Source organism: Odontesthes bonariensis, chromosome 3 (genome assembly GCF_027942865.1).
Source record: "Odontesthes bonariensis isolate fOdoBon6 chromosome 3, fOdoBon6.hap1, whole genome shotgun sequence".
In the NCBI taxonomy this organism is placed as follows: Eukaryota; Metazoa; Chordata; class Actinopteri; order Atheriniformes; family Atherinopsidae; genus Odontesthes; species Odontesthes bonariensis.
In genome coordinates this window covers 36,170,329-36,190,501 of record NC_134508.1, presented here as the reverse complement: position 1 = coordinate 36,190,501, position 20,173 = coordinate 36,170,329, and the positions used below count along the sequence as shown (strand labels likewise).

Below are 20,173 nucleotides of genomic sequence, written 5' to 3'. Positions count from 1 at the left end.
ACAGCAGTCTGTAACAAAATGTGTTGCTATATTTTTCATGTCATGGATTTCAGTATTACTGTAAGTGTGAACTTTATTAAGAAATCAATAAAAGAAAATGCACTAAAGTAGGTAAACATTAACCTGACTCACGTCATCTGGCTGCGTTCACCAACTACACGCGGGGGCGTTCCCTTGAATACCAGAGGGCGGGAGTCAGGTAAGGTAAACATAGGTCTGTAAGGCAAAGTGACACAATAAATTCTACATACACGATACATAAACATTTGAAAAATTCCTTTAATTATTTTATTTAATTTCATTTTCATATTCGAATAAAGCCGTCAAAATGGGGCCTTACATATTTCTTTTAAAAACAATGTTGTACTATCTTAAAAAAAAATAAAAAAAAAATAAACGCGTATTTTTCACAACGCACAATGAAGTTGTTTAATTCTTTAAAAGAAACACAAAGCTGTGCACGCTTTTGGAACCAGGAAGTTTTGATCAAAACGTTTCTGGAATTTATAAGAAATTAGCAGTCACACATATACCTGTACCGTAGCTGCCAATTACAATGAAGGTGTGTGCCTCAAAGGCCACCTGGTATGAGGTGCCCTCCTTTCTCAAATTACAGAGGTTTAACACATACAGGAAGAGGACAACAGTTATAACGCCTCATCAGTTTGAGGCAAACAACTAGGCTACCGAACATGTTTCAAGTTTCCCAGACCGCTTCATCATCAGATGTACCTGCTTTCTTACACAATAAGAGAACAGTGACATCGACTTATCATCGAACATGTCGTCTGGACACAAATACTCCGCAAAGTATTATTCTGGTCATTGGCACCTCTCTGAAGGCGAACCTGCACAGGTAAGCACTAAGCAGACATGCCAGCAATGCACCTTTCAGTACGTGCATGTACGTGGTGGTAGAAGCCAGACATCCCAAGTCTCCCGGAAGGTTCGGGAGTCTCCCTGATATTGATAGTTAATCACGGATGCCCGCGAGTCGGATAAAATATCCCGGATTTTAGACTATTCGAGGGAGTGTTTTTTTTTTTTTTTTTTTTTCAATGCGAGTGAGAGCGTGCAGGCAATACAATAACTCGTGCACCATGCGCGTTTCGACGGCGCAGGCACGAGAGAGAGAGGGGTGTGGGGAGAGGTTGCTTGTGAAACCTGTGCGTATCTGCCCAAAGCGGGGGGGGGGGGGGGGGGGGGGGGTCGACGACGACGACGACGACGACTACTGAGTCATCTCCCTGAAATGAGTTTTTGGAACTTGGGATGTCTGAGAAGCGAGAGGGCTTGTCGATTTCATATTCAGCCCCCCGTTTTAGTCCTCTGGTCTCCCGTTAAGTGACCTACAGTAAATGTGCGGCTCTTCTCTGTTTACGCTTGCCTGTGTTTGTTGACGCAACCCGACCTGCAGACCAAAAATACTGCGGAGAACTGCACGTGCAATCACTGTGATTGAACAGAATTTTCTATATGTCTGAATTTACTTTATTTCCTCTGAATGAGCTACAAGGAAACGGAGGATAGGTAAACAGACTGACAAAGGAGATACAGGGTATGGGCCGGACATTGGTTAACCAATCAGCGCACAGAGGCTTTAACGATACCTGCAGCCGCTCGCAGCACGCAGCTCACACAGTCACAAACTGCAAGGCTACAGTGCGCTTTCGTATTCTCACAACCGAGCAGTAGCAAGGCATTAGATCAGTCTAAGTGTCCCACACACTGTGAGAGGACTGCAGCAATGATTCATCCACGGACTCTCCGAGTAGATTATGATCAGTCTACAAGCATATTGTGCGTGGTCGGGTCGGAGCTGAACGTGAACCTGAACAGGTAAGGAGCCCCCTAACATTTAGAAACCCACATGCTAAGATCTGGACTCCATAGGTGCTCGTTGTTTGGGGGATTTCTTCAGTTTGTCTACTGCCATCTGAAGTTCTGCATTAGTGAATGGTATGTGTCACTTTTCAAATTTAATTTCCATCTTTAAATCAATCAGTTAACTGAGCAAGAAGTGATGCAGCCTAATCATAGATACCCCTTCGCATTTTTATCAAATGTAAACTGACTTGATACCTAATTAGGTCTAATATGAACTAATATGATTTTAGGACGACTGTTTTTTTTTTTGTTGTTGTTTTTTTTTTATATAAATTCAGCCTTCCTGAACCTTATGATGCTGAGACTTCATGGTACACTGACAAGTATTTCAGATATTTTGTGACCCATAATTACACTGCTGATCAGTATAATCATAGACTAAACATTACAAACAGCACTCATTATAACGCAGTAACATGAGCTGTGGCTCAGGATCCAGGGCAAGTTTGCCAGTACAGCTCCCTGATCCTCCTCTCCCATTGTAGTGAGTTGAATCAGCACCTCACTGATAGAATTTCAGCAAAAGCTGAATTTTAAAACCAACATGAATTTAGGATCTGCTAAAGGATTGTCACAATAGACTTTCACATCGCTTACACCAAATAAACTGGCAGCAGCAGCGTTTAAGAATGCCATTGTTCACCCACTGGATGTCATCTGTTTGCAGATCCTGGTGGTGGCAGAACTCATGTTTTTTTGTGTTTTATACAGTGGAGAGAGTCAACAGTCTTTCATTGTTTCTGTCAACAGGGGAGACTTTGTTTTTTCTAAAGCAATGTATGCTATACGCCTACGTTCTGCAAAATGGTAGCCTACACAGCACAACAGAGCTGGATTACTGAGCCGGCAGAGTGGGAGACTGGCACACAGCCAGGATCCCAGGGCCTCAAAGGGGTTTTTACAATATTTAACTGGAGAGCATCTTGGACGGGACCCCTCTAGCTGTGACAGCTATTGACATGTTAATGTTCCAACCTTAAAGTAGTTAGCTGTCATTACCTCATCATTATGTGAGTCAATACACCCTGGTTGTACCAACTCCAACATTATTTTGCTCTTAACAAGTTTCAAGTAAGTATGATTTTTATATATAGCACTTTTCAGGAACAAGTGTCACAAATGCTTCACAAAGAAAAAAAAAAGAACGATAAATATAAAAAGAAAGTGCCTCTAAGTCATTTTAAACAATTGGGTTTTAAGATGCTTTGTAAAGGTTTCCACAGTGTTCACATGTCTTAAGTCCAATGAGTGAGGCTTCCAAAGTTTAGGGACAACAATTTCAAAAGTGCAGTCGCCTTTTGTTCGGAGTTGAGATTGAGGGACAACCAACAACCCTGAGCAGGTGACTTTAGGGTCCTATTGCTGTTTTAGAGCATCAGTAAGTGTAATAAATAAATAAAGGCTTGGCCATTCAAAGCTCTGAAGGTTAGAACAAGGATTGTTAACCCAATGGGAAGCCAATGTAAAGAAAATCTGTGAAGCTTCATGATGATAAACGGCCAAAAGCTCCTGTCAAATTACTTAAAGGCATCCTTGTGTTGCTTCTTACTACAGAGTCTCCAGCCCCACAAGGTACTAATAATATTATTTGAAAAAAATAAAACCTTATATCATTAAAGGACCTGGTCAAGTAAAGGGAGCCTGTTTTAAAGGATTAAGGAAAAGGTTGACTTTTTTAAAAAGAGTCTGGCATTCTCATATGTGTTTAAAATGTAAGTGGAGGATACAATTAGATACAATTTGGACTTAAATCATAGAGTTTACTTTCTCTGTAAAGTGCCCTGAGAGATTTCTTTTGTGATTGGCTCCATATAAATAAACCGAACTGAGCTGAATTAAAAGTCACATCTTCATTCTGTGTACAAATGCACTCTGATATTTACTCGAACCTAACTGAGCAGTGCAGACAAACTTGTCTGACCCTGGTTCTTATGTCACTATCATATTTGAAAGGTGTCTGCTTATTCACCATATGGATGGGAGAAATGAATGTGATCAGTAACTTTTTCAAATAGAAAAGTTGAAGTTTTGACTACATGGTGCTTATTCCTAAACAAACCCGTGATAACGTTATCATAGAATAGCTGACACTTGAAAACTCCAACAAGAAGAAGTATTAAACATACTACGAGACCTATATGTTTCTGCTTTTCTCTGCCACAGACAAGCTGAATGTGCTTAAACTGGTTCCCTTATTTCTAAGCAGTGGACACTACAAACTAACTTTATCATAACCACCACTGCCACCTGTTACGAAACATGAGCTTGTGGCTTGCATGCACTTAACGTCACTGTCCCTTGTTTATTATGCACATACTCGAAGTGCTTTTGGAAACATGCTTTATGTTTTATACGACATTTACAATACTGTGCAAATGTGTTGAGTCACCTCTCTTTTTTTATATATTGCCAGGAAAATGGAAAATTAGTGAAACAATGTATTAAAACAAGGCAAAAACAGAGTACAATTGTACAATTCTAACAAGCTTGAGAGTTAATATTTGGTATAACCTCCTTTATTCTTCAACACAGCCTGAACCCTCTTAGACAAGCTTTCATGTTATTTCTTTAAATAGTCCTCAGGAATAGTTCTCCAGGCCTCTTGAAGGACATTCCAAAGCTCTTCTTTGGATGTTGGCTGCTTTTTGCTCCGTTCTCTGTCAAGATGACCCCAATTTGCTTCAATAATGTTGAGATCTGGGCTCTGCTGAAGATTCATCCCTCCATCAGACCTGCTGCCGCTGATTTTCAGCCCACTTCTTGTGTCATTTGGCATAGCTCAGCCTTTTGTCCCTGTTTCTCTTCCTTAAGAACGGCTTCTTGACAGCCACCCTTCCATGGAGCCCATTTCTGATGTCGCTTCAGTGAACAGTAGATGGATCAACTGAGTGTCCAGATTTATCTCTCAGAGCCTGTGTCAGGTCTTTGCTGGATTTTTTTTCTATTTTTTAAGGACATCGCTTGCTGTTCATCTTCTGTAGTTTTTTTGGGAACTGACACCGCTTCTTTTGTACTCCACTTGTCCACTTTCTTTCCTTAATTCAGTTAAAGGGATAGTTCGCCTCTTTTGACATGAAGCTGCATGACACATCCCATATTAGCAATATTGACTTACCCCCTGCTGCGTCCTGTGAGCCGAGTTCCAGCCGAGTTTTGGCTTTGACAAAGGTAGTCCGGCTAGTTGGCTGGGGCTAAAAAAATAAAGCGTCTTGCTTCTCAAAACAATATGCGTTCAAAAGAGTAATACATTTGCATCACAAAATCGTTGTGCAGGAAAAAGTCAGACCTCACATCGCTTGGCGCTATTTTTGCCTCCCTTGATATCAATGCGTCCAGCCACCTAGCGATAGCTGAACCTGTTACGGTGTTTACTGCTCGGAAGCAGGGGACTGCTCGGTCTGCTCTTCGGTCTGCTCTTCAGTCTGCACAGTTTACATTGGACGCATTGAACTATCCCTTTAAGGTAACACGGCATAACATGGTGAGATATGCCAAGTTCGTGGTTATTAGCTCATTGAGAATCACCTTGTTAATGCAAAAATACAACTTAATGTCTGTCAAACTGTGTTTTCTTGGTATTTTCCAAGAAGCAACTAGAAAAATGAAAACTAATTATGTGCATTTGCAAAAACCTGTTAGCAAAGAACTGATTTTAAATGGTATCTCAAGCCACTTTGTTACTAAGTTGTCTGTTAAGTGTAGAAACAACATTGGTTCATCCTTCAAGTTAGGAGCCTTTTTTCAGACATTCCTCTGAAAATGGTCAGATAAAAGAACTGGACTGGACATGAAACAGTGTCCACAGAAAAACCTTTAAAAACCCTCAGGAGGTCTGAAAAACAGTTGATCAATACAACTTTAAAATAATACTTGAAAGTCTTGCTCCTTGGAAGCAAAATATAAATAAATTTGGGGATTTCTCAAAAACCTTTGCTCAGTGCTTTATGTAAAATGGATGCATCAAAATGTTGTTTGTCTGGTTTTCAGGAGTGCCCCTCCCAGCTCCAAGTTCTTCTCAGTGAAGTGCACTCCCAGTGTTCAGTACAGAATAACTCCCCCACCTCAGGAGACATCCCACCTCTCTCCCATCCCTCTAAATGGAAACTCAATATTATTCATCAGCATGGGCCATGCCAGTCAATATGAAAATGATAGCAAGGTAAGCAGGGCAGAAGTGTGTGGTGACACGTTACTTTGAGTATTTTCTGAGATATGAAACATGAACATGAAGCGCCAAATGATTTATTTACTGATTTATAAAAAACTCAGAATTCATGTGAAAATAAGATTTGCAGGTATACAGATGAAGTAATTGGGACTTTTATTTTACTGAAACAGTGCAGAAATTCCCCTAAAGCTGTGAGAAGACATGCTGTACCTGTAGCTTGAGCTTATTTTGATTTGATAGCTGTTTAACTAACCAGAGGAAATATTTCCGAACAGAACTAAAGAACTCCAACTGTTTTGCAAAGTAAATTCCATAATTCTAACATTTCAACTTGTGCCTTTATATTACAAGCTGTCTGTCCGCTACTACGGAGAGAATAAAGAAGCTTTAGGGAGAGCAGTTCTGCACCTGACAGCTGTTGGTAAGTTAATTCATACAATTTACAAGTAATTATTTGTTGTTTTGTACTTTCAGAAGAAATTGAATTGCATATTTAAATATACATCAACATCTAAACATGATTTTTCATCAGAACAAAACATTTTAGACAGTTATTTCATGATGACTGTAATACAGAAGGGATAAGACAATGAACTACTATGTGGAATGATAAAGCTATGCAAAAGCAATATGTGATAGACATATTTTGTTTATCGCACAGAGATCTCTCTGGATGTGGATGCTGACAGAGATGGCATTGTGGAGAAAAACAACCCCAATAAGGTGATCTAGAATGTGTCAGCTTTAGTTGACAGCACAAAGTCAGAAGAAAAATGTTCAGTTTTTGTTTTTTCCAGATATTGACAGGGACTCTATTCGTGAAGTTAACTCTGAGCTTCAGATGTATTAGTTTAAAAGGAAAACAGACTGCGTTTTGACTTGTTGTGCCATATGTGTCAGCTGATTCCTTTATACAAGCCCCAACAGGCAGCAGGAGACTTGAGTTTTGCCTTAAGATATTTCTTCACATTTTTATTCAGTCAATGTAAGACCCAAATGTCTTGTTTGAGTACATTTTAAAATGAGTTGCTCATTTGAAAGAAAAATGTTTAAATAGTTTTTTCAAACAACCTATAAAACCTATTAATGAACACTTTTGGTTATTTAATAATCTGTTAGGGATCCTGGAAATGGGGTCCTGATGGGCATGGAGCTATCCTTTTGGTTAACTGTGACTCAGAGAGGACCTTTATGAAGAAACCAGACAGCGAGCAGGACAACATCTCCAGAGTGTCTGGTAAACCAGTATCAGCACATCTTACCTTTTGCCAACAACACAGTTTCACTCATTTCGGTCCCTCTGTACCGTCAGCTATTTATAACAAAGAAAATTCTTGAGTTTGATGCAAATAGAGATATAGGAAGTCAGTCTGATAAGAAAAGTCTTTTGACTATGTGAGTGTAGAGGACAAGTTAATAAAGGTGGAGTCTCAAATTACTTTTTGGTGGACAAACCAGTAGTGCTGAAATTTGATAGTAGAAACAATTTTTTTCAAGTGTGCACATAGGCATCACACCCAAGACAGTAACACTCAGCCTTACAGCTAGAAGCATGTCCCAGGCACATGTACTGTGCAATGCATGTTGGTACTATCTTGGATTAAATTTCATGCATGTGACTTTCTGTGAATGTGTAGATCTTAAGGACATGTCACTCATGGTGCTGCGGACCAGAGGCCCCGCACGACTCCCAGAGGGCTACAAGCTCACCATGCACATCTCTCAGGGAGACGCAGAGAGTGTCCGTGTCTTTAGATCTGGATCCCCTGAACTGTTGAATAATACCCTGCGTAAGTAAGAGGGATAACTTAGTAAATCCCAGAACAGATTTTGTGTATAATCCAGCCAGTGTGCTCAAGATCACAATGCTTTTCTTAAAACCCATTACACTAATATATGGTATACAATAACATATCTAAATGAATTAATTCTGCAGGAAACCTTTACAACATGTTTGTGAAGGGCTATCCACTGGTACTGAGCAATGAGGTCCTTTCCCAAGAAGTACCTTACCTTGGAGGCAAAGCAGAGATGAACTTTTACGTGGAGGGCCTCAGATTTCCTGATAAAGACTTTGATGGGCTCATCAGCATCAATCTCAGTCTGTTAGAACCCATCTGTGCTGTAAGACCTGCAGCACTGCATCTACACTTTTACACATCTTTTTTTTCATTTAATTTCAGTTTTTACTTTTGCTATTTATTTTTGATTAAACTATTTTTAATTAAATTTAATAAAACTACAATAATATAGTTTGACGAAAATCTTAATTTGAAGCACAAAAGGCTACTTCATTCCAGAATGGAAAAAAAAATCAGTCATTTGATTGTAATCCAAAAAGCCGGTCGGTGCTCTTTGACCTTGATCAAATGCTGGCATTTTGATCACCAAATTTTATCATAGAACAATGACATCTTCTCAGCTTTTAATGCATTAAATAGTTGGTCACCTTAATGAAAAATCCACGCTTTTGACCAGAATTTAGTGTTTGAGTAACAACTCTCAGTAATTATCAGTTCAGGGAATAGTATATGAAACCTGCTGAGCTTCACTTATACCACCAAAAAACTTTGCTTTGGTTATTTTATATTTATTTTATATTTTATTTATATTTTGTCCCATTTTGCTGACACATTTGTTCTATATTACTGATATTGGAAACTAGCACATATTTAAAAATAGTCTACAGAGTATGTTTAGCTTTGCAGCTTGGCATAAATGGTAGGCTTATATTAACTTGCCACTTTGCACAACTAGAATTTTCTGATTTATATCATTTCTTGTTTTAATTGTGGCTTTTTGCTGAAATCATTTTGATATTTTTTTTATGTGAGCGTGCATGGGGCCTGAGGAGGAAAGCCTGATTTAACAAAGAAAGATCATAACCACCATCCTTTTACCCATTACCTCAAGAAAGCCTGGCGGTGCTGTACTTGCTTACCAGCACACCCATTCTGGTCAGGGCAGAGTGTTCTGTTTCAAAAAGATATCGAAACTTGGTCAAATATTTTTGACTTTATTAGTCTGAATTCTTCTATAATCAAAAAAAAAACATTGAGATAAAATGTTTCTCAAGTCTAATTACTCATGAGTTTATATCTGTTTAGTCACACTGCATAAAAAAGTACAGGGAAGAAGAGAACTATCAGTACTCAGCAGCCTCTCTCATGTTTTAACAGGGTCTTCCTGAGACACCCATTTTCACCGACAAAGTGGTGTTCAGAGTGGCTCCGTGGATCATGACACCCAACACCCTCCAGCCTGTCGAGGTTTTTGTCTGCAGGTCAGGCCAGACTGATGGATAATAAAGATAATTTTGACAATAGATGTGTCAACAGGATGCAATCATGTTACACATATTCCTTTTAACATTGAATCATACTTTCAAAAAAACTGCACATATTTATGTGGCTGCACGAAGGTGTGGTGGTTAGCACCGTCGCCTCACATATTTGATGCACATATTTATGACTCTACAGTTTTGAAATATAATCTTTTTGGTGTGGTAGAATTTATAAAAATATATAAAAACCGAATGCAAAAAATTGCATATTGAAAACTACATCTTTGCCTGTGGTTCCAGTACATCTGATAACTATCAGTTCCTGAAAGGAATGAAGAACCTTGTTGCAAAGAGTGGGTACAAGCTGAAAATCTGCCATGAATATGTGAACAGAGGAGACCGTTGGATGCAGGTAGGGTAAAAAAGTGTTAAACTCACTAACATGTTGTTCATATGCTGAGTATTTTGTTGCTTTTCGATAAATAATTCATAATGCATTTTTCTTTTAGTACATGAGAAGTAATGACTAAGTTATAAGAGGAAACCATGAGAAGTTTCTTTGTGATAAGTTTCATAATCTTGACATTATGAAACTAAGCAGGAAGACTGACTTTGCATGAAAAACTTCTCAGTAACAGCTGAAAAAAATTGTGCTTCCCCCGAAAATTGACTGTGCTATCATAGGGTTTCATTGCAACCAAAATGAAAAAAAGATAAGTTTACCCTTTAATAAGAACTTAGACATGATGACATCAGAAATATGAATGAATGAAATGAGTTAAAAAATACTTTATTTATCACAATAGAAGCACAAATAGAATTGATGATCTATTTTTCAGGATGAACTGGAATTTGGTTACATTGATTCCCCCCATCAAAGGTTCCCTGTTGTTCTGGATTCTCCTAGAGATGGAGATCTCCAGGACTTTCCATATGATGAGCTACTGGTGAGGAAAAAAAAGAACTATCAAATACAAAGTGCTTGTGGAAATGCTGAAGTGTTGACAGCATTTTGTTGTGTGATTTTGTTCTTGAAAGCCTCATCGACCCACTTGAACGTTCAGCCATTTTCACACAGTTTTTACATAGCTACTGTTCACACATGCACTTCGGAACATGAAATTTTATCGTGCTGGAAACGCCAGGGAGGGGATGCAGGTGAATGTCTGTCTTGAGCAACAGGATTCAGGACAAGATGCAAAAGAGTATACTGTGGAGAAAAGTATGCTGTGAGGCTTCTCAATGTCTGTTTTTATGTTGCTTTCAGTATGACCTGTATTTAAACGTATCCACAATAGCAGCATCAATTTGGAAAGCAACATACAAGTCAGTTGAGAAGAGTATAAAACAACAACTCCAGAAGATCAGCTGCTACCATTATGTACTCTCACTCAGCGAACATTAAGAGATTTTACAAGGGGGGTGGGTAGAAAATCTCTACAAGATGTTCAGAGTAAATGCTGCTACCCCTCCCAACCATCAGAAAAAATTTAGGACTACAGTGTAAGTGTGAAAAGGAGTCAGTGTCAGCTTTTTCAGTTTTTTTAATTCAACTTTTAAATGAAAAGAGACTTTCAAGAATTACTTCCCTGTCTAAAGCAGGTATTTGACCAAATTTCTACCTCAGGGCCCTGACTTTGGCTATGTGACGAGGGTGGCGCACAGAAAAGATGTGAGCAGTCTGGACTCGTTTGGCAATCTTGAGGTCAGCCCTCCTGTCATTGTGAACGGGAAAAAATTCCCCTTGGGCAGGATCATCATCGGGGTTGCCTTCCCTACGTGAGTATTGCAACTTGTCTGAGCAAGAGCCTGTGACAGGATTTCTGTATACTCAAATCTCTTTCTTTCTGTAAGGGCAACTAAAGGACGAAACATGACCAAAGTAGTTCAAGACTTCCTGTGGGCTCAGAAGGTTCAGGAACCCATTGCCTTATTTTCCGACTGGCTTCTTGTCGGCCACGTAGATGAATTCATGACTTTTGTTCCCGCACCTGACAGAAAGGTAGATATTTCATTCCATCCAAAGATTCTTCAGAACACTGCAGAAATACAGATAAGTGACAACTTAAAGGCCAAAACAGCATACAGTGTGTCATTGGGGTGTGAGGCCTTCAAGTGCTGCCAGAACAGCTTTGACATATCTTGGCATTGATTCTGTAAGTCTGTTTGATGTTTTAATGATGGTGGTGGAGAAAGCTGTAATTATGTCAGTCCTAACCGGACAAATGGACTCACACCATACGAGAGCCACCACAGCCACTAACTGTAGGGGTAATTGTTCAGAGTTTTCCTTTAATTTGTCACCTGTCTTTTTGAAAAAAGGTCTGCTGTTAGTGCTTGATCGTGCCTTACGGTAACCTACACTGTGGGATTCTATGAGCTCTTTGTATAGGAGTTTTATCTTTGTCTCTTGTGTGCCTGGTCACAGGGCTTCCGACTGCTGCTGGCCAGCCCAGACGCAGGCTACAAGCTATTCAGAGGCTTACAGAACAATGGACATGGACAAGCCAAACTATTTGATGGTACAGTAGGCTTGTTGATAGGTGTATTATCGGTGGAATTTTTAAAATGTATCTTAACAATGATAAAACTAATAGCATTCACTCTGTACAATGTTTCCAAAAGGCCTGAAAGATGAAGAACCACTGACAGTGGATGAGATACTAAATAATAAAAGTCTCCAAGCTGAAAACAACTACGTGCAGGTGAGCAGGATTATAAATTACATATATTATCATTATGGTCAGCACTGTTTGGCTGCAAGACACAAAACATTACACTCACCTCTATCTCACTTCAGCTATGGCACACGCTCTAACAGCCTCCACTTAATGGGGAGGCTTTCCACAGGATTTTACAACCTGGCTACAGGGATTTGCTCCCATTTACCCACGACAGCTTTAGTGTCCAACTGCTGATGGCCAACAAAGCCAGGCACATTGTCAGCATTTTAGAACATCCCAAAACAGTTAGAAATGAGTAAGGTCAGGTCGCTGTAGAATGACAGTTTTCCATTAGCACTCAGGGGCTAAAACAATGACAGACAGCCTCACAGCAATATTTCTCCTCCAAAGTTTACAGCTGGCAGCATGGCTTCAAGCAGTAGTGTTCCTCAGGCAGTCCACCTTTCATCTGCTTTACACCAGACAACATTTGATAGCGCTGATCCAAATCTTGTGTGCTATGGATGTTTGTGTCATTTTTACGTTTTTTATTTCTGCATTTATTTATTGATTTATCCCTATTACAGCGCACCACAAATCCCTCAATTGTTTACTTGTTTCAGAAGTCCTGATCAATAGACAATTATAGTTTGTGCTCCCCCACCACCAGATTTATTAAAGTATATATACAATATGTGTTTTAGCACTCATGTTTGCACTTTATCTTTACAACACTGGGATATACTAGAATCTTATGGCTGGGCCAGCAGGAAGGTTACTGAGCATTTAGTATGACTTGCTTGATGTCTATAGACCTGTTTGCAAAGATATGGCAAGGTAACTAATCTTCTAGAAGGGCAACCTAACAAAAATGATGTAATACCCCATACGTTCTTTCGCACATTATGGTATATTTTGTGTAATTTAAGCTGATTAGTTGTTAAGTAACTAGTCATACCATGCTTTATGATTTATTTTTCTGTTCTTTCTGTTCTTTTCCAGAACTGCATTGACTGGAACAGAGATGTACTCAAGAGAGAGCTGGGACTGGATGATGAAGACATTATTGACCTGCCAATTCTCTTCAAATTGGTGTGGGGGGAGCAGAAGGAGCAGGAGGAGGAGGAGGAGGAGGAGGAGGAGGAGGAGGAGCAGGAGGAGGAAGGGGGGGGAGAGGAAGGGGGGGAGGAGGAGCCGGAGGAGCAGGAATACAGAGCAGTGGCTTATTACCCTGACATGGTGTGTTCAGAAATATTTGTCAGAAACAATCATTTTCAAAGGATAAAAGATAAAAGTAGATTGAGGGGCTGATGGCACTGTCGCTTGTCATATCAATTTCCAGGTGAACATGATTGTCTTGGGAAAAAACCTTGGAATTCCGAAGCCATTTGGTCCCAAGGTGAATGGACGCTGCGCCCTCGAAGCCGAGATGTGTTCCCTGATGGAGGCCCTGGGCCTCAGCTGCACGTTCATTGACGACTTTGCCTCCTACCACAAACTGCTGGGAGAGGTGCACTGCGGCTCCAACGTCCGCAGGGAACCGTTTGACTTCAAGTGGTGGAATCTTGAGTAGTGAATAAAAACTCAGAAGGTTACAGGTTAAAGATGTAATCCTTAAGATTTACGCTTGTGATGGCACCAGCAAATTAATACTGCAGCACAAGACTTCACAAAATTACCCATGTCCTATTTTGGAGTATCATCGTTTCATAAGCAAAATGGAGGAATCAAATGCTTTGCTGTTAAAGCAACCACGTGTTTATAATCTCTTGAAAATGTTATATGCGATGCTGCAGTTGAAGGAACTGATTACTTTGCATTAGTAGCAACATGGTGTAAACAGAGTGCACAGTGATCAGCAAAGCTAGGTTCCTTCCATGTTCTGCTTAATGTGAGTATTTTGTGCCCGTAAAGCTGATTTATTACCAGAGAATGAATGCTGGATTTTAAATTAAGGCTGAAAATTCAGATACAGAGAAGCAATTACACGATGTTAACACACATAGATGGTTCTCTCTTAAAAATGTAAAATTGGGTTGAAATGGAATTGGATTTCATGAAATCTGAAGGATTATAACCGACCACTGGCAGATGGCGGGTTTTCATAGACTAGATTGTCTTAGGAGACAATAGCATACAACAGAAAAGGAGAACCTTCTCTTTAAAGCCTTACAAAATCCTTGTCTTAGAACTCCCAAAACAGTTGGTTCTGTTATCAATCGTTTTGAAATAAGTGCCTCGCTGTTATAAAATTCTTGCAAAGTATCTATCGACATTAAGATTGCAAAGATTACACTGGGGCTTGAACTTGGTGTGCGTCCTTTATCATCTTTAATAAACATCTTTAATAAACATTTTTGTTGGCTTCATTTACAAAAGAAAGGATGAAAAGCAATATTTACAAGTCATTTGAACAAGAGCTTAAGCAAATAGACAGAGATACAATCATTTGAATCAAGCACACTGAAGATTTGCTCCCAGTATTGAAGTGGTTGTTGGCCACTGGCATACAGTGCTAGCACAAGTAGATGGTACCACATTAAAATGTGCAATGATAATATGAAGCCACAAGAGGGCAGACTTAATCAACTCAAGTATTTTCATGTTCCAATAGTTCACATTTTTTCTTTGAAAAATCATTTTAAAAGCTGTAACATTATTGTGTTATTGTGATTGAACATGTGGTTTGAGCTATTTGTTGCTTAAGACGGCTTAAAGGAAAACGTCGGAAAATTTCAATTTTCCTATTTTCCCTGACACCTGTCCCCCAAAATCGATTTCTCACACTGTTTTACATTATTCAACCCATAACCTTGCACTCCCAGATTTTTTCACTTCTGGCCATTGGCGCAGCCATGTTCAGCCACATCCGGGCATATTTTACGTCAGAAATGCAATTCTACTTGTGCAGCGGAAATAAAATTCTACTTGTGTGGCGGGAGTGTGCTCTAACAAAGTGTAGAGTGTAACTTGGAAATACACAATGATTGAATACTACCTGTATATAGTAGAATTAGAAATTATTTTTATTTCAACATGTATGTTCACATATATCTGTAGTGATAGTCTACAACTGCCTCGTCGGCGTGAAGGAAACCCTTGTAGGTCCCGTCCTGCGACTCGTATTTATCCCTGATCGCCCACACCGCACAGGAGGGAATCACTCTTCGGAAGCGCTTCCCAAGTCTCCCATGGAGAAAGTAGGTCACCTGCCGGTAGGCCTGGAAACGGTACACAAGGTTGGGCATGGGGTCCGGAAACGCCTCACGGCTCGTGGATACAACCGGTGAGTCGTTAGCATTTGGCGGCGGTGTCGCGGCTGCTGCGACAGCCACTTGTCCATCCTTATTTTTAGCCTTATCCGACCATCTCGGCTGATGGCTATAAGCTAACATAACTTGGATCGAGAGGCTGATCATGATCTGACTCGGACTCAGGCGAAACTTCGCATTCTATCTCCGGGTCCGAGTCAGACCAAGACAGTTCGTAAAGGCTGATTCTTAAGGCTGATTCTTACTCGGCGCGACCTCGCTCATACTAGCTGGTCGCGAATGGCGCAAACGGTCACGTGTCCCAAAATTCCGCCACGCCCCCCGTCGCAAGCTAGAAAATCCTCGCGCGGCGCAAGGGCGCGCACACAACTTTTTTTCTGACTTCACGCGCGCTCAACTGGAAACAGCTGACCAACAAAAAGAAAAAATGAACACTGCAGAGACCGCGGTGACCGAGAGGGTGCCCCTCTACAAACATCTGTACGACACGTCTATGAAGTTACATTGGGACAACGTTTGACAAAGTTCGTCTTGTTACAAAGACGAACATTCCACCTTCTCTTCTGTTTTTGCCGCAGCCGCTTAGCTCTGAGATACATATACAGTTCTACACCCAGAGTAAATTTATTCCTCATCAGATGTGCCAGCCTCTGCTGACGTGACACCACAGGTGGCATTGTGTGTGCTTTCTTCATATGCTTTTCAGCTTGTTTCCTCAACAGTGACGCTCGCTGGTTTGGAGAGAACTGCAAATGTGACGCATTCTCGGCGCAAACTGCGCTTATGAGCTGAAGGAACTGTGAAGGGGCTGGCGCTTTCGATGACGTCATTAATGGTTCTCGAGCCAGAACAGTTGCGCGTTTGCGCCGAGTATGAATCAGCCCTTACTCGGCGCGACCTCGCTCATACTAGCTGGTCGCAAATGGCGCAAACGGTCACGTGTCCCAAAATTCCGCCACGCCCCCCTTCGCAAGCTAGAAAATCCTCGCGCGGCGCAAGGGCGCGCACACAACTTTTTTTCTGACTTCACGCGCGCTCAACCGGAAACAGCTGACCAAGAAAAAGAAAAAATGAACACTGCAGAGACCGCGGTGACCGAGAGGATGCGCCTCTACAAACATCTGTACGACACGTCTATGAAGTTACACTGGGACAACGTTTGACAAAGTTCGTCTTGTTGCAAAGGACGAACATTCCACCTTCTCTTCTGTTTTTGCCGCAGCCGCTTAGCTCTGAGATACATATACAGTTCTACACCCAGAGTAAATTCATTCCGCATCAGATGTGCCAGCCTCTGCTGACGTGACACCACAGGGTGGCATTGTGTATGCTTTCTTCGTATGCTTTTCAGCTTGTTTCCTCAACAGTGACGCTCGCTGGTCTGGAGAGAACTGCAAATGTGACGCATTCTCGGCGCAAACTGCGCTTATGAGCTGAAGGAACTGTGAAGGGGCTGGCGCTTTCGATGACGTCATTAATGGTTCTCGAGCCAGAACAGTTGCGCGTTTGCACCGAGTATGAATCAGCCTTAAAGGCTCTAGCATGGTTGCCGCGTCCGCTCGCGCGAGCGGTGTTGATGACGTCACGAGTTCGTGCCCGCCATAGGACCTATATAGTGGCGCAAGTCGTTGCGCGCCAGTAGTTGCAATTTTCTCCGTCACAGAGGTGGCGCTGCTACGTGAAGGTTACCTCTACTCTACAACCACGAAAGTGGAGAAGAAAACAATGCCGCTGTCAAGAGCAAGAATACTGTAATGATACTGCTGCAGTTTTCGGATCATTTTAATTTTTTAATTCAGTTAAAAGAGGTGAAGGTTTGAAGCCCCCGGCATCAACAGAGTCTCTGCCCTCTTCTTTGCCTTCACGTATCTGTCCCGTAGCTTCTTCCACACATTTTTACAGAATTCTCCCTCTTTCCCCAAAGTTCTTAGCCTGACTACGTCATACTCACGATTCTAGTCAGAATGTGAGTCTGATACCGCTCAATAGAGTTTTGAGTATGGGGCGTGTTTCAACCGAACCAGGAGAAAAAATGCCTCTTCGCTCAATTGGATAGACCTACAACCAATCAGAGCAACGTAGTATGTGACGTAGATTAAGCGACACACACTTGTTGTAGGAAGGACGGCACAAACATCTTTTCAATCGATAAAAGCCTTTTTCGCGTTCCTCTGTTCGTCTTTCAAAATGAATGCAATGTGGAGATCCTGTAGAACAGACTCAATGGCAGAATCTACACACCCTAGCTCTCCAGCGGCAGCCATGTTCAGCTCTTCAGTGACGTACTCGATAATGTCCCTGTTGATCATCTGTCCATCATCGTATAAAGCCCGCCCTGGCAATCTGATTGGGTCGACCGATTCTTGGTCGGGCATAATGATTTCCCAACTGTGCAGAGCCAGACCGAACTTCCCGACCAAAACTTTTATGGGCGGGGCTAAGTTCGGCTGGCACCCAGGCTACAAAGTTCTGCCCATCTCTGTGAACCAGTTTTGGGAGTTTACGTGCTCCCTGTGCTGTTTCACTGCAGTTTCGTACAGCTGTCTGTACAAACGCACCTCCTGACTGAGCCTGGTCTCACAACAGTCCATCCGGTTCGTTGTGCTCGGCACCGCCAAGTAACAAAAATTGACTGGTGTACGACAACGCGCTGCGCCGTCTTTTCAAGGGAAGCGCCAGGCCTGATACGTCATTTTGACGTCACGGTGCGACACCGTCGTGACAGACGCGGCAACCATGCTACAATGTCTTCCATTGCTGTAGAAAAAATGTTTGCATTTCTGACGTCATGTTGAGTGAACATGGCGGCGCTAGGGAGGGAGAGCCAGAGCGGTATAACTTGAATTTCAAACATTCGCGAATGTTACTCTCTCGGGCTGATAAATGTAAACAAGGTGAGAAATCGATTTTAGGGAACATGTACCAGGGAAAATAGTAAATTTTAAACTTTCCGGCATTTTCCTTTAATTAATACAGTAAATAGGGTGTTTCATTTGGTCCAGTGTTTCAAACTTTTTGTACTTTCACATGATGTTTATGCTCTCATTAACTCAAAAGGCAATAAATGTCTGCTTCAGTGAAATCACTGACAAAATGTCACCATGCGTCACTTCTCTTCTTTATAATAAACTTAAAACAGGAAAACAAGAAAACATATCTGCTCTGTAAAGGTGTGCTTACTGTGGTAATGATTCGATACAGTATTACCTTTCGGAGTAGAAGAAATGTTCAAATAAATCGATTTCTGCTTAGTTTTACATTCAAGTCATCTGGCAACACAGTGCCTTTAAATATGACCTTACTAAAAGCAGCTTCTGTGACACGATCATAAAGGCAACTTCCAGATGAGTCACAGTGTAATTCATTTTCAGCAACAAATCAGGTTTTGCAGAAAGGTCAGCATGTGGGAATAACAGAAAATGTAGTGCTTACTGTAAGTCAAATACATACAAATAAAGTAGCAAATGGTGGCATCTGGTTTTCTATCAGCAATGTGCACTGCGTCTTGAGATGCTGGCTGGTTTTCAATAAAACACAAATCACAGGGAGAACATCTCTATGTCAAGCATTGCAGTGGTGTGCAAAGAAGAGGATTTTGGCAAGCAGATTTACACCATGCACAGCACTGTTGTATACACACCTGTACACAGACATCAACAGGTGAGGTGGGACAAAACAGCATTTGGTGACAGAAGTTGAAACAGCAGTACCTTTTAAGTGTGGACTGAAGATGCATGTTGCTGGTTGCAGTTCACATGTCTGTTTAGATAGTTCTTCTAATAAGAATTTCACTGTTGCACAAATTTTGTTGAATGCTTTACCATTCACCCACAGATAAGAAGGGTGACCCGCAACAGTCACACCCTTGCTAAAACATGACAGATTTGTCAAAATTGTTGTAAAACACAAAAAATATCCATGGCAGAATACCCAAAAATTAATATATTATCAATAAAACACAGAAAATGGCCTGACAGAAAGAACACACACCTGGTACGTCAAAGTTAAACCTTTGTACAATGTCACAGTGGGATGTGAATTTTACATTAAAAAAAACATACTCTTCATAGTGCAACTCTGTACAAGCCAAACAACCACAAGTTGTTTGATCAGTCTTGGTTACTTTTACCAGCCTTTCAGTCACAAAATTAAAATCCCCATTCACATCTGATCTTTTTAAGAGGACTCACAACGTTTGAATGTTAGAATCAAGTTTCAAAGCTTACTGGCCTGAAGAATGAGCAGTCAAGCAGATTACTGTGATAAGCCAGCTGACAGATGATAGTTTAGATGCTGCATGGGTGTGGAGGTCTATCTTCCTTTGCCTTGAGCTCTCAAGGTTTCCACATGGAGAATTAAATGAGGGCAATAGGTTAGCACATGTCCATGGAGCTGGACATTTGTCATGATAGGCAGGAGATCCGTGCTGAACATACAAAGGAGGATCTGTCAGTCTCTTGGCCTGGCTCACCTGTGCTTCTTTTCTGCATCAGTGTGGGACTTCACATGTCTTCAATGGCTTGTTTTTTTTTTGGCAAAAGATGTCACTTATGGGAGACACTGAGACAAAGGTAAAGTAATAGGAGAGATACAGTTAGCACTTCTAATATTGAGGTAAGTCAAGTTAAGGAAGAGTAATCTAAATTATGATCACATACAAGTGGAAGTACAAAATGATAACATCAGGCCACTAGCTCTGCCTCCTCACAAGTTCCCAGCCAAGCACTTGGTTAGGATGTTGGGCTTGGCTAGCTCATGAGTTCCCAGCCTAGCCCTAAACGAGACTGGTTTTCTGAAGCCATGGGAATCTTTTGGCTGGAAGTGGTTTGTTTGACTGGTAGCTAGCTTATCTAGCTTTTGGTTCCTGTGATACTCAAGACCACAATTTGTTTGCCTGAGA

At 41.1% G+C, this 20,173-nt stretch overlaps 2 protein-coding genes across 10 annotated transcripts in view; one reads left to right on the top strand and one right to left on the bottom strand.

Moving 5' to 3' along the window:
• Positions 1–618: 618 nt before the first annotated feature.
• Positions 619–14,355, top strand: padi2 (peptidyl arginine deiminase, type II). Its single transcript, XM_075461644.1, has 17 exons — positions 619–856; positions 5,875–6,046; positions 6,407–6,476; positions 6,717–6,778; positions 7,175–7,292; positions 7,693–7,845; positions 7,992–8,179; positions 9,235–9,338; positions 9,639–9,750; positions 10,178–10,285; positions 10,966–11,117; positions 11,193–11,340; positions 11,767–11,860; positions 11,964–12,043; positions 13,004–13,093; positions 13,178–13,240; positions 13,344–14,355. The coding sequence occupies exons 1-17, from the start codon at positions 693–695 to the stop codon at positions 13,572–13,574; spliced, it is 2,109 nt and encodes a 702-aa protein (XP_075317759.1). The 5' UTR covers positions 619–692; the 3' UTR covers positions 13,575–14,355.
• A 1,518-nt stretch (positions 14,356–15,873) lies between these two features.
• Positions 15,874–20,173, bottom strand: part of rap1gapb (RAP1 GTPase activating protein b) — a 128,192-nt gene continuing 123,892 nt past the window's right edge. For 7 of the 9 annotated variants that reach the window (XM_075461643.1, XM_075461636.1, XM_075461637.1 and 4 more), the window contains one exon: positions 15,875–19,833. The gene's annotated coding sequence lies outside the window, so the exon portion shown is untranslated. Of the gene's footprint in view, positions 19,834–20,173 lie in introns of all 9 variants that reach the window. The other 2 variants (XM_075461634.1, XM_075461638.1) reach the window with 1 other exon arrangement.